At 40.6% G+C, this 18,747-nt stretch overlaps 1 protein-coding gene across 2 annotated transcripts; it reads left to right on the top strand.

Annotated features, from left to right (window-relative positions):
• Window positions 1-932: 932 nt before the first annotated feature.
• LOC109889368 (tetraspanin-3) lies at window positions 933-18,239 on the top strand. Of its 2 annotated transcripts, none has more exons than XR_004209703.1 (8): window positions 933-1,265; window positions 1,607-1,717; window positions 12,699-12,890; window positions 13,160-13,234; window positions 14,765-14,866; window positions 14,977-15,129; window positions 15,218-15,301; window positions 17,243-18,239. XR_004209703.1 is itself a non-coding variant. In XM_020480762.2 (8 exons), exons 1-7 carry the CDS (start codon window positions 1,203-1,205, stop codon window positions 17,333-17,335), a joined length of 762 nt encoding a protein of 253 aa, XP_020336351.1. In that variant the 5' UTR covers window positions 937-1,202; the 3' UTR covers window positions 17,336-17,359; window positions 17,405-18,239. The 2 variants fall into 2 exon arrangements, 1 of the variants encoding a protein (XP_020336351.1); XM_020480762.2 differs by lacking the exon at window positions 1,607-1,717 and having other exon boundaries at window positions 937-1,265; window positions 17,243-17,359; window positions 17,405-18,239.
• The last annotated feature ends 508 nt before the right edge of the window (window positions 18,240-18,747 follow it).

Below are 18,747 nucleotides of genomic sequence, written 5' to 3'. Positions count from 1 at the left end.
CCCTCGTTCAAAATGCATACAAATGAATCTTGTAAGTTACCATTGAAATTCTTCCAAACAAGTCAAACAACGTTCCTAATGAATCCTCAGGTACCCTAATATGTAAATAAACGATACAATTTAAGACTAAGAATAGTATATTCATTACCGGAGATAAATAACCAAGTGCGCGCCCTCACCGGAACGCGCTACAAACACTACAGCCAAAATGGAGCCAATTACAAAAACTACAAATTCTAGCTCATTTTTCAAAAAACAAGCGTGAAACTCTTTCTAAAGACTGTTGACATCTAGTGGAAGCCCTAGGAACTGCAATCTGGGCGGTATTACTTTTATATTCCCATTGACAGCCATAGTAATCAGGGGTGATGGATTGTCCTCGGGTTCTCGCCTGCCAAATCAGTTCTGTTATACTCGCAGACATTATTTTAACCGTTTTGGAAACTTTAGAGTGTTTTCTCTCCAATACTACCAATTATATGCATATCCTAGCTTCTTACTCAGGCAGTTTACTTTGGGCACCTCATTCATCCAAACTGCGCCATGGGTTAACATAATGTGTGTTGTCTCTTCGTGTGCAGGTATGTCTTTTATTTTATCAGAATTATGTTCTGTATCATTTTACTTGTATGGTGTGCTGTTGTGCATTGAATGTGATTGCAAAAATAATTCCACTAGCAGACCTTCAGTTGTGGCAGCATCCTAATTAAAAGTACACAACGCAGAACGAACCACGCTACATCTACATGACATGTACGTGTCTCCTGACATGAACATGTCGGCAATTTGAAGACTTAGAAAAAAACAAGGAAGACCTTAGGGGACTTCGTGAAGGGTATCTGTAGCTTCGGGAGGCTTAATTCTGGCACTTATCACCCCCCATACAAACGAATCGGGAGGACGTGGTACGTCCTTTACATATGTAATTTACTCACTGATCCATATGTATGTATTATGATACAAACACTGCTAGCACAGATAGAACAGTTAGTTATAAAAAATATTTGCTGATAAAATGAGTTGAGGTTGCAACATCGGGTCACATGACCTCCAACTGGTTGGTTTTTGTGGTGCTGGCGCTCCGGTGTGTGTGAGTCAGAGAATCTACTCCAGTCGGGCATGGATTACAAACGCAGGGGTATATAGCCAGCCATTTTGCAAATACGTTTTTACCATAATAATAGACAATACCTGTTTTAAACATGGGGCAGTGTGGTATCACCTCATCAAAGACGGTTCTGGTTTTTCTGAACTTAATTTTTTGGGTAAGTCAAAACGACATCTTGTCGTTTGGGAATGAATGCGCAACATCCCTTCCTCAACCATAATACGCAGCAAATTTGCAAGCAACCTGCTAGCCATTCAAGGCAACCTCGGCCCATGTTTGTCTATTTGTAGCATCAATATAGCTAGCTAACGTTACTGTTTGAGAATTTGGGCTATTATAATTCAATGTTCTTGCAGTCATGTTGTTGCTGCCCCTTTTAGATGTAACTAGTTGTCTGAACATTTCCTTTGCTTCTCTGTTTTATTTCTGGTCTGGTTGCTTTGGCTACTGCGGCTAGAGGGAGTTAAATGCATGGCTTTTGTGCCCCATTTCTCCCAGGACGAAAGCCACTGCCTGCCCTGCAGTCTACCCCATTGAACCTTTTTAAAATGCCACTTCTCATACAATACTAGCCTGGTAGCCACCAGACAGTGCACCACTATCAAACAGGTAATTTCTAACAATTCCACAACAAAACCAAACACACAGAGTCTAGTAAAGGAATGGGATAAGAGTATATACAGTTGAGGTTGGAAGTTTACATACACATTAGCCAAATACATCACAATCCCTGGGAATTTTTACTAGGATTAAAAGCCAGTCTTAGGTCAGTTGGGATCACCACTTTATTTTAAGAATGTCAAATGTCAGAATAATAATAATAAAGAGTGATTTATTTTTATTTTTATATCTTTCATCACATTCCCAGTGGTTCAGAAGTTTACATACACTAAATTAGCATTTGGTAACATTGCCTTTAAATTGTTTAACTTGGGTTAAACGTTTCGGGTATCCTTCCACAAGCTTCCCACAATAAGTTGGGTGAATTTTGGCCCATTCCTCCTGACAGAGCTGGTGTAAAGGAGTCAGGTTTGTAGGCCTCCTTGCTCGCACGCGCTTTTTCAGTTCTGCCCACAAATGTTCTATAGGACTGAGGTCAGGGCTTTGTGATGGCCACTCCAATACCTTGACTTTGTTGTCCTTAAGCCATTTTGCCACAACATTGGAAGTATGCTTGGGGTCATTATCCATTTGGAAGACCCATTTGCGACCAAGCTTTAACTTCCTGACTGATGTCTTGAGATGTTGCTTCAATATATCCACATAATTTTCCAACGTCATGATGCCATCTATTTTGTGAAGTGCACCAGTCCCTCCTGCAGCAAAGCACCCCCACAACATGATGCTGCCACCTGCGTGCTTCACGGTTAGGATGGTGTTCTTCGGCATGCAAGCCACCCCGTTTATCCTCCAAACATAACGATGGTCATTATGGCCAAACAGTTCTATTTTTGTTTCATCAGACCAGAGGACATTTCTCCAAAAAGTGTGCAGTTGCAAACCGTAGTCTGTATTTTTTATGGGGGTTTTGGAGCAGTGGCTTCTTCCTTGCTGAGCGGCCTTTCAGGTTATGTCGATATAGGACTCGTTTTACTGTGGTTATAGATACTTTTGTACCTGTTTCCTCCAGCATCTTCACAATGTCCTTTGATGTTGTTCTGGGATTGATTTGCACTTTTTTGCACCAAAGTACGTTCATCTCTAGGAGACAACGTGTCTTCTTCCTGAGCGGTATGACTGCTGCGTGATCCCATGGTGTTTATACTTGCATACTATTGTTTGTACAGATGAACGTGGTACCTTCAGGTGTTTGGAAATTGCTCACAAGGTTGAACCAGACTTGTGGAGGTCTACAATTTATTTTCTGAGGTCTTGGCTGAATTGTTTTTTATTTTTCCCATGATGTCAAGCAAAGAGGCACTGAGTTTGAAGGTAGGCCTTGAAATACATCGACAGGTACATCTCCAATTGATTCAAATGATGTTAGTTAGCCGATCAGAAGTTTCTAAAGCCATGACATCATTTTCTGGAATTTTCCAAGCTGTTTAAAGGCACAGTCAACTTAGTGTATGTTAATTTCTGACCCACTGGAATTGTGATACAGTGAAATAATCTGTTTGTGAACAATTGTTGGAAATATTACTTGTCATGCACAAAGTAGATGTCCTAACCGACTTGCCAAAACTATAGTTTGTTAACAAGAACTTTGGAGTGGTTGTAAAACGAGCTTTAACCTTTTGCGTGTAGGGGGCAGTATTTTCGTTTTTGGCTAAAAAACGTACCCATTTGAAACTGCCTATTTCTCAGCCCCAGAAACTAGAATATGCATATAATTCTCAGATTAGGATAGAAAACACTAAAGTTTCCAAAACTGTCAAAATATTGTCTGTAAGTATAACAGAACTGATATTGCAGGCGAAACCCTGAGGAAAATCCAATCAGGAAGTGCCTCTTATTTTGAAACCCTTCTGTTCCTATGCATGTCTGTCCTCCATTTTAAAGGGATATCAACCAGATTCCTTTTTCTCTGGCTTCCCTAAGGTGTCAACAGTCTTTAGCCATAGTTTCAGGCTTTTAGTTTGAAAAATGAGCTTGAAAGATCACATTGCGTAAGTGGATAGGTGGGGGCTCTCAGAGTGAGTTTTTGCGCTACAGAGTAAAGCCTCCATTGTTCCTCCCGCTGTTATTGAAAAACCTACACACTCGGTTGATATATTATCGAATATATATTTTAAAAACTACCTGAGGAATGATTATAAAAAAACGTTTGACATTTTTCTGTGGACATTATGAAGACTTTGGAATTTCCGTCTGCGTTGTCGTGAACGCTCTTTCCTGTGGATTTCTGAACATAACGCGACAAACAAATGGAGGTATTTTGGGTATAAAAATAATCTTTATGGAACAAAGGAAGATTTGTTGTGTAACTGGGAGTCTCGTGAGTGAAAACATCCGAAGATCATCAAAGGTAAACGGTTAATTTGATTGCTTTTCTGATTTTGGTGACCAAGCTTCCTGATGCTATCGATAAACTTACACAAACGCTTGGATTGCTTTCGCTGTGAAGCATAATTTCAAAATCTGAGACGACAGGTGGATTAACAAAAGGCTAAGCTGTGTTTTGCAATATTGCACTTGTGATTTCATGAATATGAATATTTTTTTGTAATATTATTTGACTGTGGCGCTATGCTATTCAGCGGTTGCTGACAAATGATCCCGCGTCAGGGATGGGTAGCGTCAAGAAGTTAATGAATCCAACCTAAGTGTATGTAAACTTCCGACTTCAACTATAAGTATAAAATATATGGATGAGCAGTGACCGAGCAGCTAAGATGCAATAGATAGTAAAGAATAGATACAATTTACATAATATACATATGAGATGAGTAATGCGTGTAGACATTTATTAAAGTAACTAGTGTTCCATTTATTAAAATGGCCAATGATATCAAGTCTGTAGGTAGGCAGCTGCCGATCTGTGCTAGTGGTGGCTGTTTTAACAATCTGATGGCTTTGAGATTGAAAAACAGCTTCTATCTCTGTCCCAGCTTTGCGCCTTCAACACACTGTCTGTGCGTGGACCATTTCAGTTGTCGGTGATATGTACACCGAGGAACTTTAAAACATTCCACCTTCTCCACTGCTGTCCTGTGGATAGGGGGGTGCTCCCTTTGCTATTTCCTGAGGTCCACGATCATCTCTTTTCTTTTCCTGACATTGAGTGAGGTAATTTTTCTGACACCACACTCCGAGGGCCCTCACCTCCTCCCTGTTGGCTGTCTCATCATTTTTGGTTATCAAGCTGTTGTGTCGTCTGCAAACGTGATGATTGAGTTGGAGGCGTGCATGGTCACGCAGTTGTGGGTGAACAGGGAGTACAGAAGGGGGCTGAGAACTCACCCTTGTGGGGCCCCAGTGTTGAGGTTCAGCGGAGTGGAGATGTTGTTTCCTACCTTCACCACCTGGGGGTGGCCCGTCAGGAAGTTGCACAGAGGAGGGTCGAGATCTAGGGTCTCAAACTTAATGATGAGTTTGGAGGGTACTCTGGTGTTGAATGCTGAGCTGTAGTGAACAGCATTCTTACATTGGTCTTCCTCTTGTCCAGATGGGATAGGGCAGTGTGCAGTGTGATGGCGATTGCATTGTATGTTGACCTATTGGGTCGGTAAAAATAAAATTTGAAGTGGGTCTAGGGTGACAGGTAGGGTGGAGGTGATATGATCCTTGACTAGTCTCTTAAAGCACTTCATGATGACAGAAGTGAGTGCTACGGGTCGATAGTCATTTAGTTCAATTACCTTAGCTTTCTTGGGAACAGGAACAATGGTGGCCATCTTGAAGCATGTGGGGACAGCAGGCTGGGATAGGGATTAGAGGTCGACCGATTAATCGGCATGGCTGATTAATTATGCCCGATTTTTATATATATTTTTTTTATTTTTTATTTTTTTATTTGTTAAAGTTTTGATAACAGTCGGTAGTCTACCTTTTTGGGTGCCGATTACATTGCAATCCACGATGAAACTGCGTGGCAGGCCTACCACCTGTTACGTGAGTGAGCCTGCCACGCGAGTGCAGCGTCAAAAGGAGCCAAGGTAAGTTGCTAGCTAGCATTAAACTTATCTTATAAAAAACAATCAATCTTCACATAATCACTAGATAACTACACATGGTTGATGATATTACTAGGTTAACTAGGTTGTCCTGCGTTGCATATAATCAATGCGGTGCCTGTTAATTTATCATCGAATCGCAGCCTACTTCAACTTCGCCAAACGGGTGATGATTTAACAAAAACACATGGCTGAAAAAAAAGCACAATCTTTGCACAAATGTACCTAACCATAGACATTAATGCCTTTCTTAAAATCAATACCCAGAAGTATATCTTTTTATACCTGCATATTTAGTTAAAATAAATTAATGTTAGCAGGCAATATTAACTAGGGAAATTGTGTCACTGCTCTTGTGTTCAGTGCAAGCAGAGTCAGGGTATATGCAATAGCTTGGGCCACCTGGCTCGTTGTGAACTAATTTGCCAGAAGTTTACATAATTATAACATACATTGCACCACCTTCAATGCTAACAGCAATATTTAGACTTTGGGTTGCCACCCGTTTTTATAAAATACGTAACAGTTCCGTAATTCACTGAAAGAATAAACGTTTTGTTTTTTGAAATTATAGTTTCTGAATTTGACTAATGAACAAAGGCTTGTATTTCTGTGTGTTTACATTTATAATTAAGTATATTATTTGATAGAGCAGTCTGACTGAGCAGTGGTAGGCAGCAGCAGGCTCGTAAGCATTCATTCAAACAGCACCTCACTGCGTTTGCCAGCAGCTCTTAGCAATGCTTGAAGCACAGCGCTGTTTATGACTTCATGCCTATCAACTCCCGAGATTAGGCTGGCAATACTAAAATGCCTATTAAAAACATCCAATAGTCAGGTATATGAAATACAAATGGTATAGAGATAGTCAACGCGTCAAAATTCCTATAAAACAACATCCTAAAACTTCCTAACTGGGAATATTGAACCACCAGCTTTCATGTGTTCTCATGTTCTGAGCAAGGAATTTAAACGTTAGCTTTTTTACATGGCACATATTGCACTTTTACTTTCATCTCCAACACTGTTTTTGCATTATTTAAACATGTTTTATTATTTATTTGAGACTAAATGGATTTTATTAATGTTTTATATTAAGTTAAAATTAAAGTGTTCATTGTTCATTCAGTATTGTTGTAATTGTCATAGATTAAAATTGGCTGATTTCTATAATATGTATCGCTTTTTTTTCGTCCTCCAATAAACGGTATCAGCGTTGAAAAATAATAATCGGTCGACCTCTAATAGGGATTGATTGAATGTCCATAAACACACCAGCCAGCTGGTCTACGCATGCTCTGAGGATGCAGCTAGGGATGCCGTCTGGGCCATCAGCCTTGCAATGGTAACACATTTTAAATGTTTTACTCACGTCGGTCACGGAGAAGGAGCGGGCCGCGTCGGTGGCACTGTATTGTCCAAAAGCGTGTAAAGAAGTTGTTTAATTTGTCTGGAAGCAAGACGTTGATGTCTGCGACGGGGCTGGTTTTCTTTTTGTAATCCTTGATTGTCTGTAGACCCTGCCACATACGTATTGTGTTTGAGCCGTTGAATTGCGACTCCACTTTGTCTCTATACTGACATTTACATGCTGACCAAACCAGACACATCGCGTGCGCGAGCGTCGCAAAATACATTTAGAAATCCATGTTATTCAATTATTGCACCCACACTGCTTGCACGCGCCAACGAGCGTCTGCGTTGCCAAGGGCTAAAATAGAACTCCTATTTTTGACGCAGATCGCGCTGCAAGTCCTGCCTCTCCTATCTCCTCATTGGTTTATAGAAGCAAGTACCTACGTGCCATCTCCTCATTGGTTATACCCATGTGGGTGATTAAATGTTTTGCTGGTTGTTGTGGTTATACTATGAAAGTGTAGATGCCAATCACCGTATAAGTTCAAATATGAAAAAGCCTGGAAGGAGGAGAGATGACTAGAAACGATTTGTTTGGCCGTTTTATGTGTGGATTAATTGTCGGAGTAGAGGGCCTTGTGCATTTCAGGTAAAATAACAACTCAATGTTTATATCCCAGGACAAATTAGCTAGCAACAGCAGGCTAGCTAAATAGGACAAATTAGCTAGCAAGTTAACTAGCTAAATTGCCATACATGTTTAATGCTTTTCGACCTGTCCTCAAATTAATGTCATTGGTTCAGAGTTTGTTTTGATATTTTAACCTGCGTGTCATGATCACGTTTTGGAGTAGGGGGACAAAATAAATGTATGCACGATAGCACACGATGGCGCACGCTAGCAGCCGGTTTGGGTTCCGTGTTAGCTTATTTGATTGCCTTACGGAGGGAATAACTACACTGTTTGTGTTCGGCCATATTTCCAGTTACCACCGCATTTAATCATGACATGGCATGTGCTTTCAGTTTTGCTCGAAAGCTGCTATCAGTCCACGGTTTCTGGTTAAGGAAGGTTTTAATTGTCACAGTGGGTACAACATCTCCTATACACTTCCTTCTAAACTCGCTCCCAGGATCAGCGTTTACGTCAATGTTATTATCTGAGGCTACCCGGGAACATATCCCCAGTCCATGTGATCGAAGCAATCTTGAAGCGTGGAATCCGATTGGTTAGACCAGCGTTGGATTGACCTAAGCACGGGTGCTTCCTGTTTTAGTTTCTGCCTATAGGGGGGGGGAGCAACAAGATGGAGTCATGGTCAGATTTGCCAAAAGTAGTGCTGTGGAGGGTCTTGTATGCATCGCGGAAGTTAGAGTAGCAATGGTCGAGCGTGTTACTCGCTCGTGTACAGCAATCGATATGCTGATAGAATTTAGGTAGCCTTGTTCACAAATTAGCTTTGTTAAAATCCCCAGCTGCAATAAATACAGCCTCAGGATTAGAGGTCGACCGATTAATCGGAATGGCCGATTTCAAGTTTTCATAACAATCGGAAATCTGTATTTTTGGGCACCGATTAAAAAATATATATAATAATAATAAAAAAAACTTTATTTAATCTTTATTTAACTAGGCAAGTCAGTTAAGAACACATTTTTATTTTCAATGATGGCCTAGAAACAGTGGGTTAACTGCCTCGTTCAGGGGCAGAACGACAGATTTTCTCCTTGTCAGCTCGGGGGATCCAATCTTGCAACCTTACAGTTAACTAGTCCAACGCAATAACGACCTGCCTCTCTCTCGTTGCACTCCACAAGGAGACTGCCTGTTACGCAAATGCAGAAAGCCAAGGTAAGTTGCTAGCTAGCATTAAACTTATCTTTATAAAAAACAGTCATAATTACTAGTTAACTACACATGGTGATATTACTAGATATTATCTAGCGTGTCCTGCGTTGCATATAATCTGACTGAGCATACAAGCATACAAGTATCTGACTGAGCGGTGGTAGGCAGAAGCAGGCACGTAAACATTCATTCAAACGGCACTCTCGTGCGTTTTGTCAGCAGCTTTTCGTTGTGCGTCAAGCATTGCGCTGTTAATGACTTCAAGCCTATCAACTCCCGAGATGAGGCTGGTGTAACCAAAGTGAAATGGCTGGCTAGTTAGCGTGCGCTAATAGCGTTTCAAACTTCACTCGCTCTGAGCCTTGGGGTGGTTGTTTCCCTTGCTCTGCGTGGGTAACGCTGCTTGGATGTGGTGGCTCTTGTCGTTGTGTTGCTGGTTCGAGCCCAGGGAGGAGCGAGGAGAGGGACGGAAGCTATACTGTTACACTGGCAATACTAAAGTGACTATAAGAACATCCAATAGTCAACGGTTAATTAAATACAAATGGTATAGAGGGAAATAGTCCTATAATAACTACAACCTAAAACTTCTTACCTGGGGATATTGAAGACTCATGTTAAAAGGAACCACCAGCTTTCATATGTTCTCATGTTCTGAGCAAGGAACTTAAACGTTAGCTTCCCTACATAGCACATATTGCACTTTTACTTTCTTCTCCAACACTTTGTTTTTGCATTATTTAAACCAAATTGAACACGTTTCATTATTTACTTGAGGCTAAATTGATCTTATTTATGTATTATATTAAGTTAAAATAAGTGTTCATTCAGTATTGTTGTAATTGTCATTATTACAAATACATTTAAAAAATCAAATAAAAATCGTCCGATTAATCGGTATCGGCTTTTTTGGGCCTCCAATAAGCGGCATCGGTATCGGTGTTGAAAAATCATAATCGGTCGACCTCTACTCAGGATATATGGTTTCCAGTTTGCATGAAGTCCAGTGAAGTTCCTTGATAGACGTCTTGGTATCCTCTTGCGGGGGGATATACTTGGCTGTGACGATGACCGAGGAGAGTTCTTGGGAGATAATACCGACAAAGAATTCTAGGTCAGGTGAACAAAAGGACTTGAGTTCCTGTATGTTGTTACAATTACACCATGAGTCGTTAATCCTGACACATACACCCCCACCCTTCTTCATACCGGAGAGATCTTTATTCTTGTCGGCGCGATGCACTGAATATCCCGTTGGCTGTATGGACTCCGACAGCATGTCCCTAGCTAGCCATGTCTCCGTGAAACAGAGTATGTTACAATCCCGGATATCTCTTTAGAAATCAACTCTTGCCCTGATTTCGTCTACTTTGTTAACTAGGGACTGGACATTAGAGAGTAATATGCTTGGAAGTGGTGGATGGTGTGCGCGCATCCAAAGCCTCACTAGAAGACTTTTCCAGCACCCTCTCCTTGGGCGGCGTTGTTTTTGATCGGCCTCTGGAATCAGTTCAAATGCTCTGGGAGGTACAGACAAAGGATCCGCTTTGGGAAAGTCGTATTCCTGGTTGTAGTGCTGGTAAGTTGATGTCTCTCGGATATCCAATAGTTCTTCCCGTTTGTATGTAATAACACTTAAGGTTTTCTGGGCTAACGATGTAAGACATTCATAAAAAATAATATACTGTACAGTTTCCTAAGGACTAGAAGCGAAGCTGCCATCTTGCTTGAGTTATTATAGTGAAAATGGGATGGTTGTAATAGTTATGCATTTGTCAGACATACACCTTTCAGGCCATCCGTAGCCCGCTCAAGATTGGTCTCAGATTCTTTTATAGGCCTAGTTTAGTCCATTCATATACACAAACTATTGATTTATTTAACCTTTATTTAACTAGGCAAGTCAGTTAAGAACAAATTCTTCATTACAACGACGGCCTACATCGGCCAGACCCGGACAACGCTTGGCCAATTATTCGCCGCCCTATGGGACTCTCAATCACGGCCGGTTGTGATACAGCCTGGATTCGAACCAGGGTGTCTGTAGTGACATGCAGTGCCTTAGACCGCTGTGCCACTCAGGAGATACCTTTAGCACAGGTGTTTAAACTGAGTCAGGGTCTCAACTTACAAGTTCAAATAGTACACAAGGTGCAACACAAGGTGCAATTTAGAAATGTAGTTGTCCATCAGCAGTTTCTCTCTGTCAGTCAATTTTTTTATTTATTTAACCTTTATTTAACCAGGTAGGCTAGTTGAGAACAAGTTCTCATTTGCAACTGCGACCTGGCCAAGATAAAGCATAGCAGTGTGAGCAGACAACAAAGAGTTACACATGGAGTAAACAATTAACAAGTCAATAACACAGTAGAAAACAAAGGGGGGGTCTATATACAATGTGTGCAAAAGGCATGAGGAGGTAGGCAAATAATTACAATTTTGCAGATTAACACTGGAGTGATAAATGATCAGATGGTCATGTACAGGTAGAGATATTGGTGTGCAGAAGAGCAGAAAAGTAAATAAATAAAAACAGTATGGGGATGAGGTAGGTGAAAAGGGTGGGCTATTTACCAATAGACTATGTACAGCTGCAGCGATCGGTTAGCTGCTCAGATAGCTGATGTTTGAAGTTGGTGAGGGAGATAAAAGTCTCCAACTTCAGCGATTTTTGCAATTCGTTCCAGTCACAGGCAGCAGAGTACTGGAACGAAAGGCGGCCAAATGAGGTGTTGGCTATTATCCCCAGTCAGCTAACATTTTTTGGATTGCTAAGTTAGTTTAGTGTACAGCTATCTAAACTTGTAACTATGGTCTAAATACTGATTTTGTTAGTCAGTCTCACTCAGATTTCATATAACAAAACTGCAAAAATACCTATAAACCTTATGCCAATGTGTAGAATTGCAGAAAATGTGCTGTAAAACAGCAAATTGCCCCATGGCAAAATGTGTACAATTGCAGCAAAGAACTTTCTTTAAAACTGCAACACTTTCTCTACACCATGGCAAAATGTGTAGAATTGCACGAAACCAACAGCATTTCTCTCCACTGTCAAGAGGGGGGGGCACTAAAAGGTTTACTCTCAATGTGGAGGGGTTGTGGATGTGAGTACTCAGACCCGTGAGCATCTGAGGCCCCTCATGATGAGTTGCCCATCCCTGCTTTATTCATGAAGGTGTCTTCTGGGGGAGTTTTGTTAAGAGCTCTGATGCACTTTCTGAATGTTATCACGCATTGCTTGCGGTACAGTTTTAGAAACGTAAGGACCAATTTTTCATCAGTGAGAAATTATTTTCAAAAAACCAAAGGTTAAACACACCTTTTTTTGGGGTTAGTGTTCACACACGGCCATATCTACACGTTACAGCGCATGTTTCACGGAAGATAAAGGTGATCACTAGTGAGCTCAAACACCTGTGTGTAAGCGAACTGGGAAGTAAGTGTAGTTTGTCGGCTGGAGGCACACAGCCATATGTGCAAACCTGCTAAGATAAGTATATATTTTTTATTTGAACGATTATTTCTTGCTTATATACATATACATGTTTCTAAACCTGTATCACAAGCGATGATGGACTTTTCTAAACATTAAGCGGTGCTTGTAGCAGAGAACCCTTAGGATAAGGCAGAATGCCCTGTTAATGCATTGGGTTTTCATATCCTCTCAGGGACCATCAGACTCAGAGGCTGTACTCATTCAAACATTTTATTTCATTTGTGTTTTTGTGGTATTAATACTATTTCTCTCTCCCCACCCATCATACAGGCAGCAGCAGGGATTTTGTGCTATGTTGGAGCCTACGTGTTCATCACGTATGATGACTACGACCACTTCTTTGAAGATGTGTACACCCTTATCCCTGCTGTGACCATAATTGCAGTAGGAGGCCTCCTTTTCATCATCGGTCTTATTGGATGTTGTGCCACAATACGAGAAAGCCACTATGGGCTTGCAGCGGTCAGTGAATGTTTTCTTAGCACCTACTACTACAGCGTTCAACCTGGGCTCAGATATCATATCCCTCTGTGTTCCCGTTGTCCAGATGACTGATTACTAAATGCTTACCCAGTTCAGGCTACAGAGATAAGAGTTCATATTGTTTTGTATTATGTTGGATAATCCTTCATTACAGTTTATTGATTTAAATGTGCCTCTTATGAATGCCAAGCACCCATTTTATTTTCAGGAGTTTCTTCTATGTTTAATTATTCCTCTTCTCCCCACAGTTTGTCGTCCTTCTCCTGCTGGTGTTTGTGACGGAAGTGCTTGTGGTGGTTTTTGGTTATATTTATAGGTCAAAGGTGTGTAAAACCCTATTCTCATGGGACTAGTTTTACTGGGAGAGATGGGGTTCTGTAATTATGTGTACGAGCACAAATCACCGTATCCATTATTTAAGTCTCCCATCCGACTCTGCCATGTTGGTAATTTTTACATAGCAGGAGAGTAATAATTCCTTAAACCTACTGTTTTTCAACTAACTCCAAGGTCCTCTGAAAATACTAGTCACGTGCGAATCGACATCCCTGTGTTTTGAAAGAAATGTCTTGAGTTTGACAGGTGTTGCTCGTGGTTTGAGCAAGAAAACAATAACTGATTAGATAAATTGATGCTTAAAACAAAATTCTGCGCATTGCCGATATATTTAGGACGTACTGTATCAACTTTCACAGTGAATGCATTTGTTTATATGTTTTGTGCCAAAGTATTGAACATCACCAAATGTCTCAGTAAAAAAAATATTGCTCCTATTTAATGCAACCCTTGCTGTTAATAGATGACAAAGCAGCATTATAACTGAGCAAACTTTTGGCAATGACAAGGTCACTTTCTCATCCATAGCCTAAAAGCGCATCTCAAGTGTGTGCTGTTTAGCTCCCATCTGCAGGCTGTGGGGCATTTATGATGTCTACTGCAGATCTATAAAGTAATGATTATGATCACACTTCCTCAATTTAAATATTGTGGGGACACTTATACCAAAGAATATTTGGTAGCCAAGCTCTAGTTATCAGTGTAGCCTGTTATCACCTGGACATGTTGGCATATCTTCAAGCCTAGACTAAAAACCTCCAGAATTAAAGAATTACAGGCATCTGTTTGGAAAAAAACAAATCCTGTCAGATTCTTCCTCTGGAATAACGGATATTCTGGAGTAATAATTACATAACCAACATTCTCTAGTAAAACTAATTCCATGTGAATAGGGCTTAAGTAAAGTACATATAAATCAAGCTTACAGTGTGTTTGTGCAATAAAGATATGTTCCCAATGGGGAAAGAAAATTCTACCAGCCACAATATTACAGCTGTGGCTGCTTTGTGTGTCTCTACCTTCTTGCCCTTTGTGCTGTTGTCTGTGCCCAATAATGTTTGTACCTTGTTTTGTGCTGCTACCATGTTGTATTGCTACCTTGCTGTGTTGCTGCCTTGCTATGTTGTCCTACGTTTCTCTTTATGTTGTGTTCTCTCTCTTGTTGTGGTGTGTGTTTTGTCCTATATTGTATTTTATTTTATTTTATTTTATCCCAGGCTCCTGTCCCCACAGGAGGCCTTTTGGTAGGCCTTCATTGTAAATAAGAATTTGTTCTTAACTGACTTACCTAGTTAAAGGTTAAATACAAAAATTTAATTAAAAAAATTACCAATTTTCTCCATGAAAAACATGGTAGCCACTGTCTTTTTCTATTTAGACATGTTTGGAGATGTATTTTCCCTTGACAGGAAAAGTGCTATCCAAAGTAAAGTGATTGGATATAGTGATATTCATTAGAAAAGCATTGAGGTTGTGTAATATGGACCTATTAAGCACAGTTACCTGTTTGTTTACAGGTTGAAGATGAGGTCAATCACTCGATCCAGAAGGTGTACAATGAGTACAATGGCACCAACACAGATGCTCCGAGCCGTGCCATTGACTACGTGCAAAGACAGGTGTTGGCATGGAACTTGAGCAATTCATGTTTTGTGTAACAGTTTTAAAGTAATTTAAAGCTGTATTGAATTGACCTAGTATTGACCATCACCATTTGTCATGCCTGCAGCTCCACTGTTGTGGGATTCACAATTACTCCGACTGGAGGAACACGCGCTGGTTTAATGAGTCTCGAAACAACAGTATACCAGTGAGCTGCTGCAAACCTAACGTCAGCAACTGTACAGGCTCTCTAGCCCATCCTGGAGACCTCTATCCAGAGGTAAGAGATCCAAAACGTACCTATGCTTTTCTTGCATGCATAATATACAAATTGATTCTCTTACACAATGTATTGTTTGTGTCTCCAGGGTTGTGAAGCCCTTGTTGTGAAGAAACTAAAGGAGATTATTATGTATGTCATCTGGGCTGCACTGACATTCGCTGCAATTCAGGTAAAATAAAACTTCCATCAGCTCTCTTTCATTCAACTAATGGGGGGATGCTTGTGCCCATGGTAGCTTCTCAGCCAAGGCGGAGAAAATAGGATTCTGCTCTATTTTTCAAGCGGCGCCGGAGTTGTTGACCAATCACAGTAGAAAACGTTGCCTACATGGTGATACGTCAGCACGTACGTCCAACAGTAGGACCAGCTAATTTGCCCACTCCAGCTAGCTGGCTAACTATCAGTTTACAGAATCACATTTAACAATAAAAAACATTGTGTTTTGGCACATTCACATATTTCCATTAAATAATGTCTACTTTGTGAAGTGCGTGTGTGCAATAACTCAATTTGCCTTTGCTCGCCTTCTAAACAATGTTTTTTTTTTTTTTTACTTCGGTAAAGTCTACAAAACTTTAGCCACTCTGTTCGTAACAGATTCTAGTTTTGGGAACAGAAAACTGTATTGAGATCAAATGTTTAGTCGATGAGAAAATTTGCAGAATGTCGTCCAAAATCCATCTTGTTCCATCTTCTCCCACTGCCGGCCACTGGGCTTCCTCTCACTACCATATTTGGTTGTGGAAACGCCATGCTTCACATGTATACATCCGGTGAAATATCTGTCTTATTGTTCTATTTGTGCTGTTGCCCTAGTGTGTGAAGGCACTAGCCGCTTTGACTAGAGGGACAAGTGGGATACTCTGCGGGGTACTCAGCTATTTTCCGCTGGCTATCTGAAAAGCACTTATGGTATGAGTCATGAAATTATTCAGTATGGAGGCTGAGTGGGCCTGGGGTATGCCCATATTATGTTAACCCCTTTGCCACACTCCAGCAAGCCTCAAGGAACAGGGACAGGGCACAGATGGGACTGTTACATTTTTCATAGATGGGTTGGTTGTTTAGCAACACAACTGACGCGTGCGCAACTATGGGGCAAATCAGACTGGGTTGGCTTAGATTGTTGTCGTGTAAACTATATTTAGTCTCCAATGATTATTAAATACATTTGCACAATGAGCACTTGTCTCTCAAATACATTGTTGCAATTGTCTGGTTAGCTAGCAAGCTAATTTTAGCCATAGACATGAAATCAGTCAACACCTCAAAACAAGACATGGTATCAAGAACAAGATGGAACTTGCTGAAATGAGTCACTTATGATTCCCCACATGGCAGTTTCTTGTCATTGTTGGTAGGCTATCTGGCCAACTAGAATCAAAACAACTCATGGACTTCTGTCCCGTTGAAGCATGCTCATCGTTTTCATAACATTGTCAGCTAACACATCAATAGGGACAGGGAAAAATCTAGGAATTCAAGGTGATCTCAAACTAGGCTAAATAGAGGCTTAAGACAAAATGGTGTACCCCAGCCAATTTATCTTGACTTGATAGATATATTAGTTTGATTTGTTAAAAATGTGCATAATTAGATTCTAGAGTCTGTGGGAAATTGAGTCGGTGGATTGAGACGGCATGTTATTTGCTAGATTGACCCCTTTTTCATTCCGTTCATTTGACTACAATGAGGGGGCAGCTATATGAGGGAGAGCTGCGTTAAAGCACTGTCATTCATCACTTGATTTGTTTTTCTCATTGAAATTACTGGACATCAGAAGGTCATAGTCTACATTTAAATTTCTGTTTATCAATGTCCTGTAGTTTCTTCCTTTTATAATGTCACCTCTGCATTTCATCATTAGATTATCTTATTCTATGGGCTGGTGAGGCATCTGTGCATGTGCATCTGCTGGTTTGCAGTAATTCTAGAGGCTTTTGACCCAGATGCTTCTCTGTTTGCTGCTGATGTAGTCTTGTGTCCCTGCTCAGCCTTTCCTGGGAGACTAGTTAGCCTAGCGTCCAGGTCAGAGGTTGACAGGCGACCTCGTCAGGAAGGTATGGATGGATGACGCTACATTTCAACCCCTGCTGTTTTCCTCTGCTAGGTATTTGGGATGCTGTGTGCCTTTGTTGTGCTGTGCCGGAGGAGCCGTGACCCTGCCTATGAACTTCTCATGACGGGGGGAACCTACGCATAAGGACCCTACACTCTCACACCACACCACACCACACACACACACACACACACACACACACACACACACACACACACACACACACACACCTAGGCTCGTGGCTTTGTCAGTGGAGAGTGGTTCACTGGCTTGCCCAAGTTCAGGTCTCTACTGTAAGCTGAAAATCTCCTCTCACACAGAGTGGCTCATACTCCACAATGGTGAAGTGGTGAAAAACCTATTTATTTACATGCTATGTAAGTTGATGTTTTGTTTTAGGTGTCTTATTAAAAACGCTACAAGCCAAATTCTAAAATGGCGATTTAAACACGTTTTTTGTTTAATTTGTTGCTCTGACTACTTACCCCTTTGTTGTTTGAGGTAGACAAGGATGTGAATGATGGACCTACTGTACGGAATAAGTGGACTGAATACTTTCCTCATGTCTGTTTGCACTGTGTATGGCCTTGGAATATTTTATAACTATTTAAATCTATCATGTAAATAACTGAGTTGAAGATTTCCTTGTATGAGGTTGCCTTGTGCTACTGCTTTGTTTGTGTCCAGATCTCACCCTTCAACAGCACCATTCTGTTTCTGATAAGAAGCAGTAGAACTATAGACCGTAGATTAATTACAGGCACTGGATCGACCCACCAGGAATGAGCAGTAACCAAAGTGCAGTCAATTAACTGATCTGCTTTGTAAGAATGTGGGCATTTGATTCAGTGCATAAAACAGGCTTATTTAGGAATAATCCACATGCACTGTTACTGAGCTTTTGTTGTACTTTGTGTGGAGTTGAGCACACTATGTAGGCCTAGTTTTAAAATTGATTTTAGCCATGTACAGAAACGTAAACCAGAGAAGAATGTAAATAGAATGGGGTAAAACTAACAAGGAAATAAACTGTATATTCCATCCAGAATATTGTCTGTATTTTTATTTGTTTCTCTATCACAAAAATATGCTCAAGTTTCTCTGCACAAACAAGACTATAGCCATGCCTGGACATTAGAGCTGTGTGGTTTTCTCCACAAAGTTTAAACCATTTCTAACATGTAGCTAATGCCTCATGTTTCCTGGTCTAAGGGTTGATTTCTCTTCCAAGCCTTTATGCACTCTTGGTCAAAAGGGGCGTTCCGTCATGCTGACAAGCTCTCTGACCTCATTCAAGGCATGGCTACTTAATGTGCAAAGGATATCAAAAACTATTATCTCATTAGAAAACTAAAATCATATTCTTACCTTAACACATGCCTTCATCACTTGTCATATGCTCAATGTATCAGATGAAACCTCATTCCTGTAATAGCCATACTTTCCAAGTTACAGTACTTCCTCCATAAGATTTTTAATGACATCACAAAATAATCAACCACATGACATTAGTTTTCCATATCTCCCCACTAACCATTCCCCACATTCGTTATGTT

Source organism: Oncorhynchus kisutch, linkage group LG4 (assembly GCF_002021735.2).
Source record: "Oncorhynchus kisutch isolate 150728-3 linkage group LG4, Okis_V2, whole genome shotgun sequence".
In the NCBI taxonomy this organism is placed as follows: domain Eukaryota; kingdom Metazoa; phylum Chordata; class Actinopteri; order Salmoniformes; family Salmonidae; genus Oncorhynchus; species Oncorhynchus kisutch.
Note: the sequence above shows the minus strand (reverse complement) of the source record. Positions and strands in the feature narration are given on the sequence as shown.

Excerpts from the sequence above, each read along its gene's own strand:
- LOC109889368 (XM_020480762.2), top strand. The coding sequence starts at position 1,203 with ATGGGGCAGTGTGGTATCACCTCATCAAAGACGGTTCTGGTTTTTCTG. Across the intron at positions 1,266-12,698 it reads TTCTGAACTTAATTTTTTGG|GCAGCAGCAGGGATTTTGTG; the intron begins GTAAGTCAAAAC and ends CCCATCATACAG. Across the intron at positions 15,302-17,242 it reads TGACATTCGCTGCAATTCAG|GTATTTGGGATGCTGTGTGC; the intron begins GTAAAATAAAAC and ends TTCCTCTGCTAG.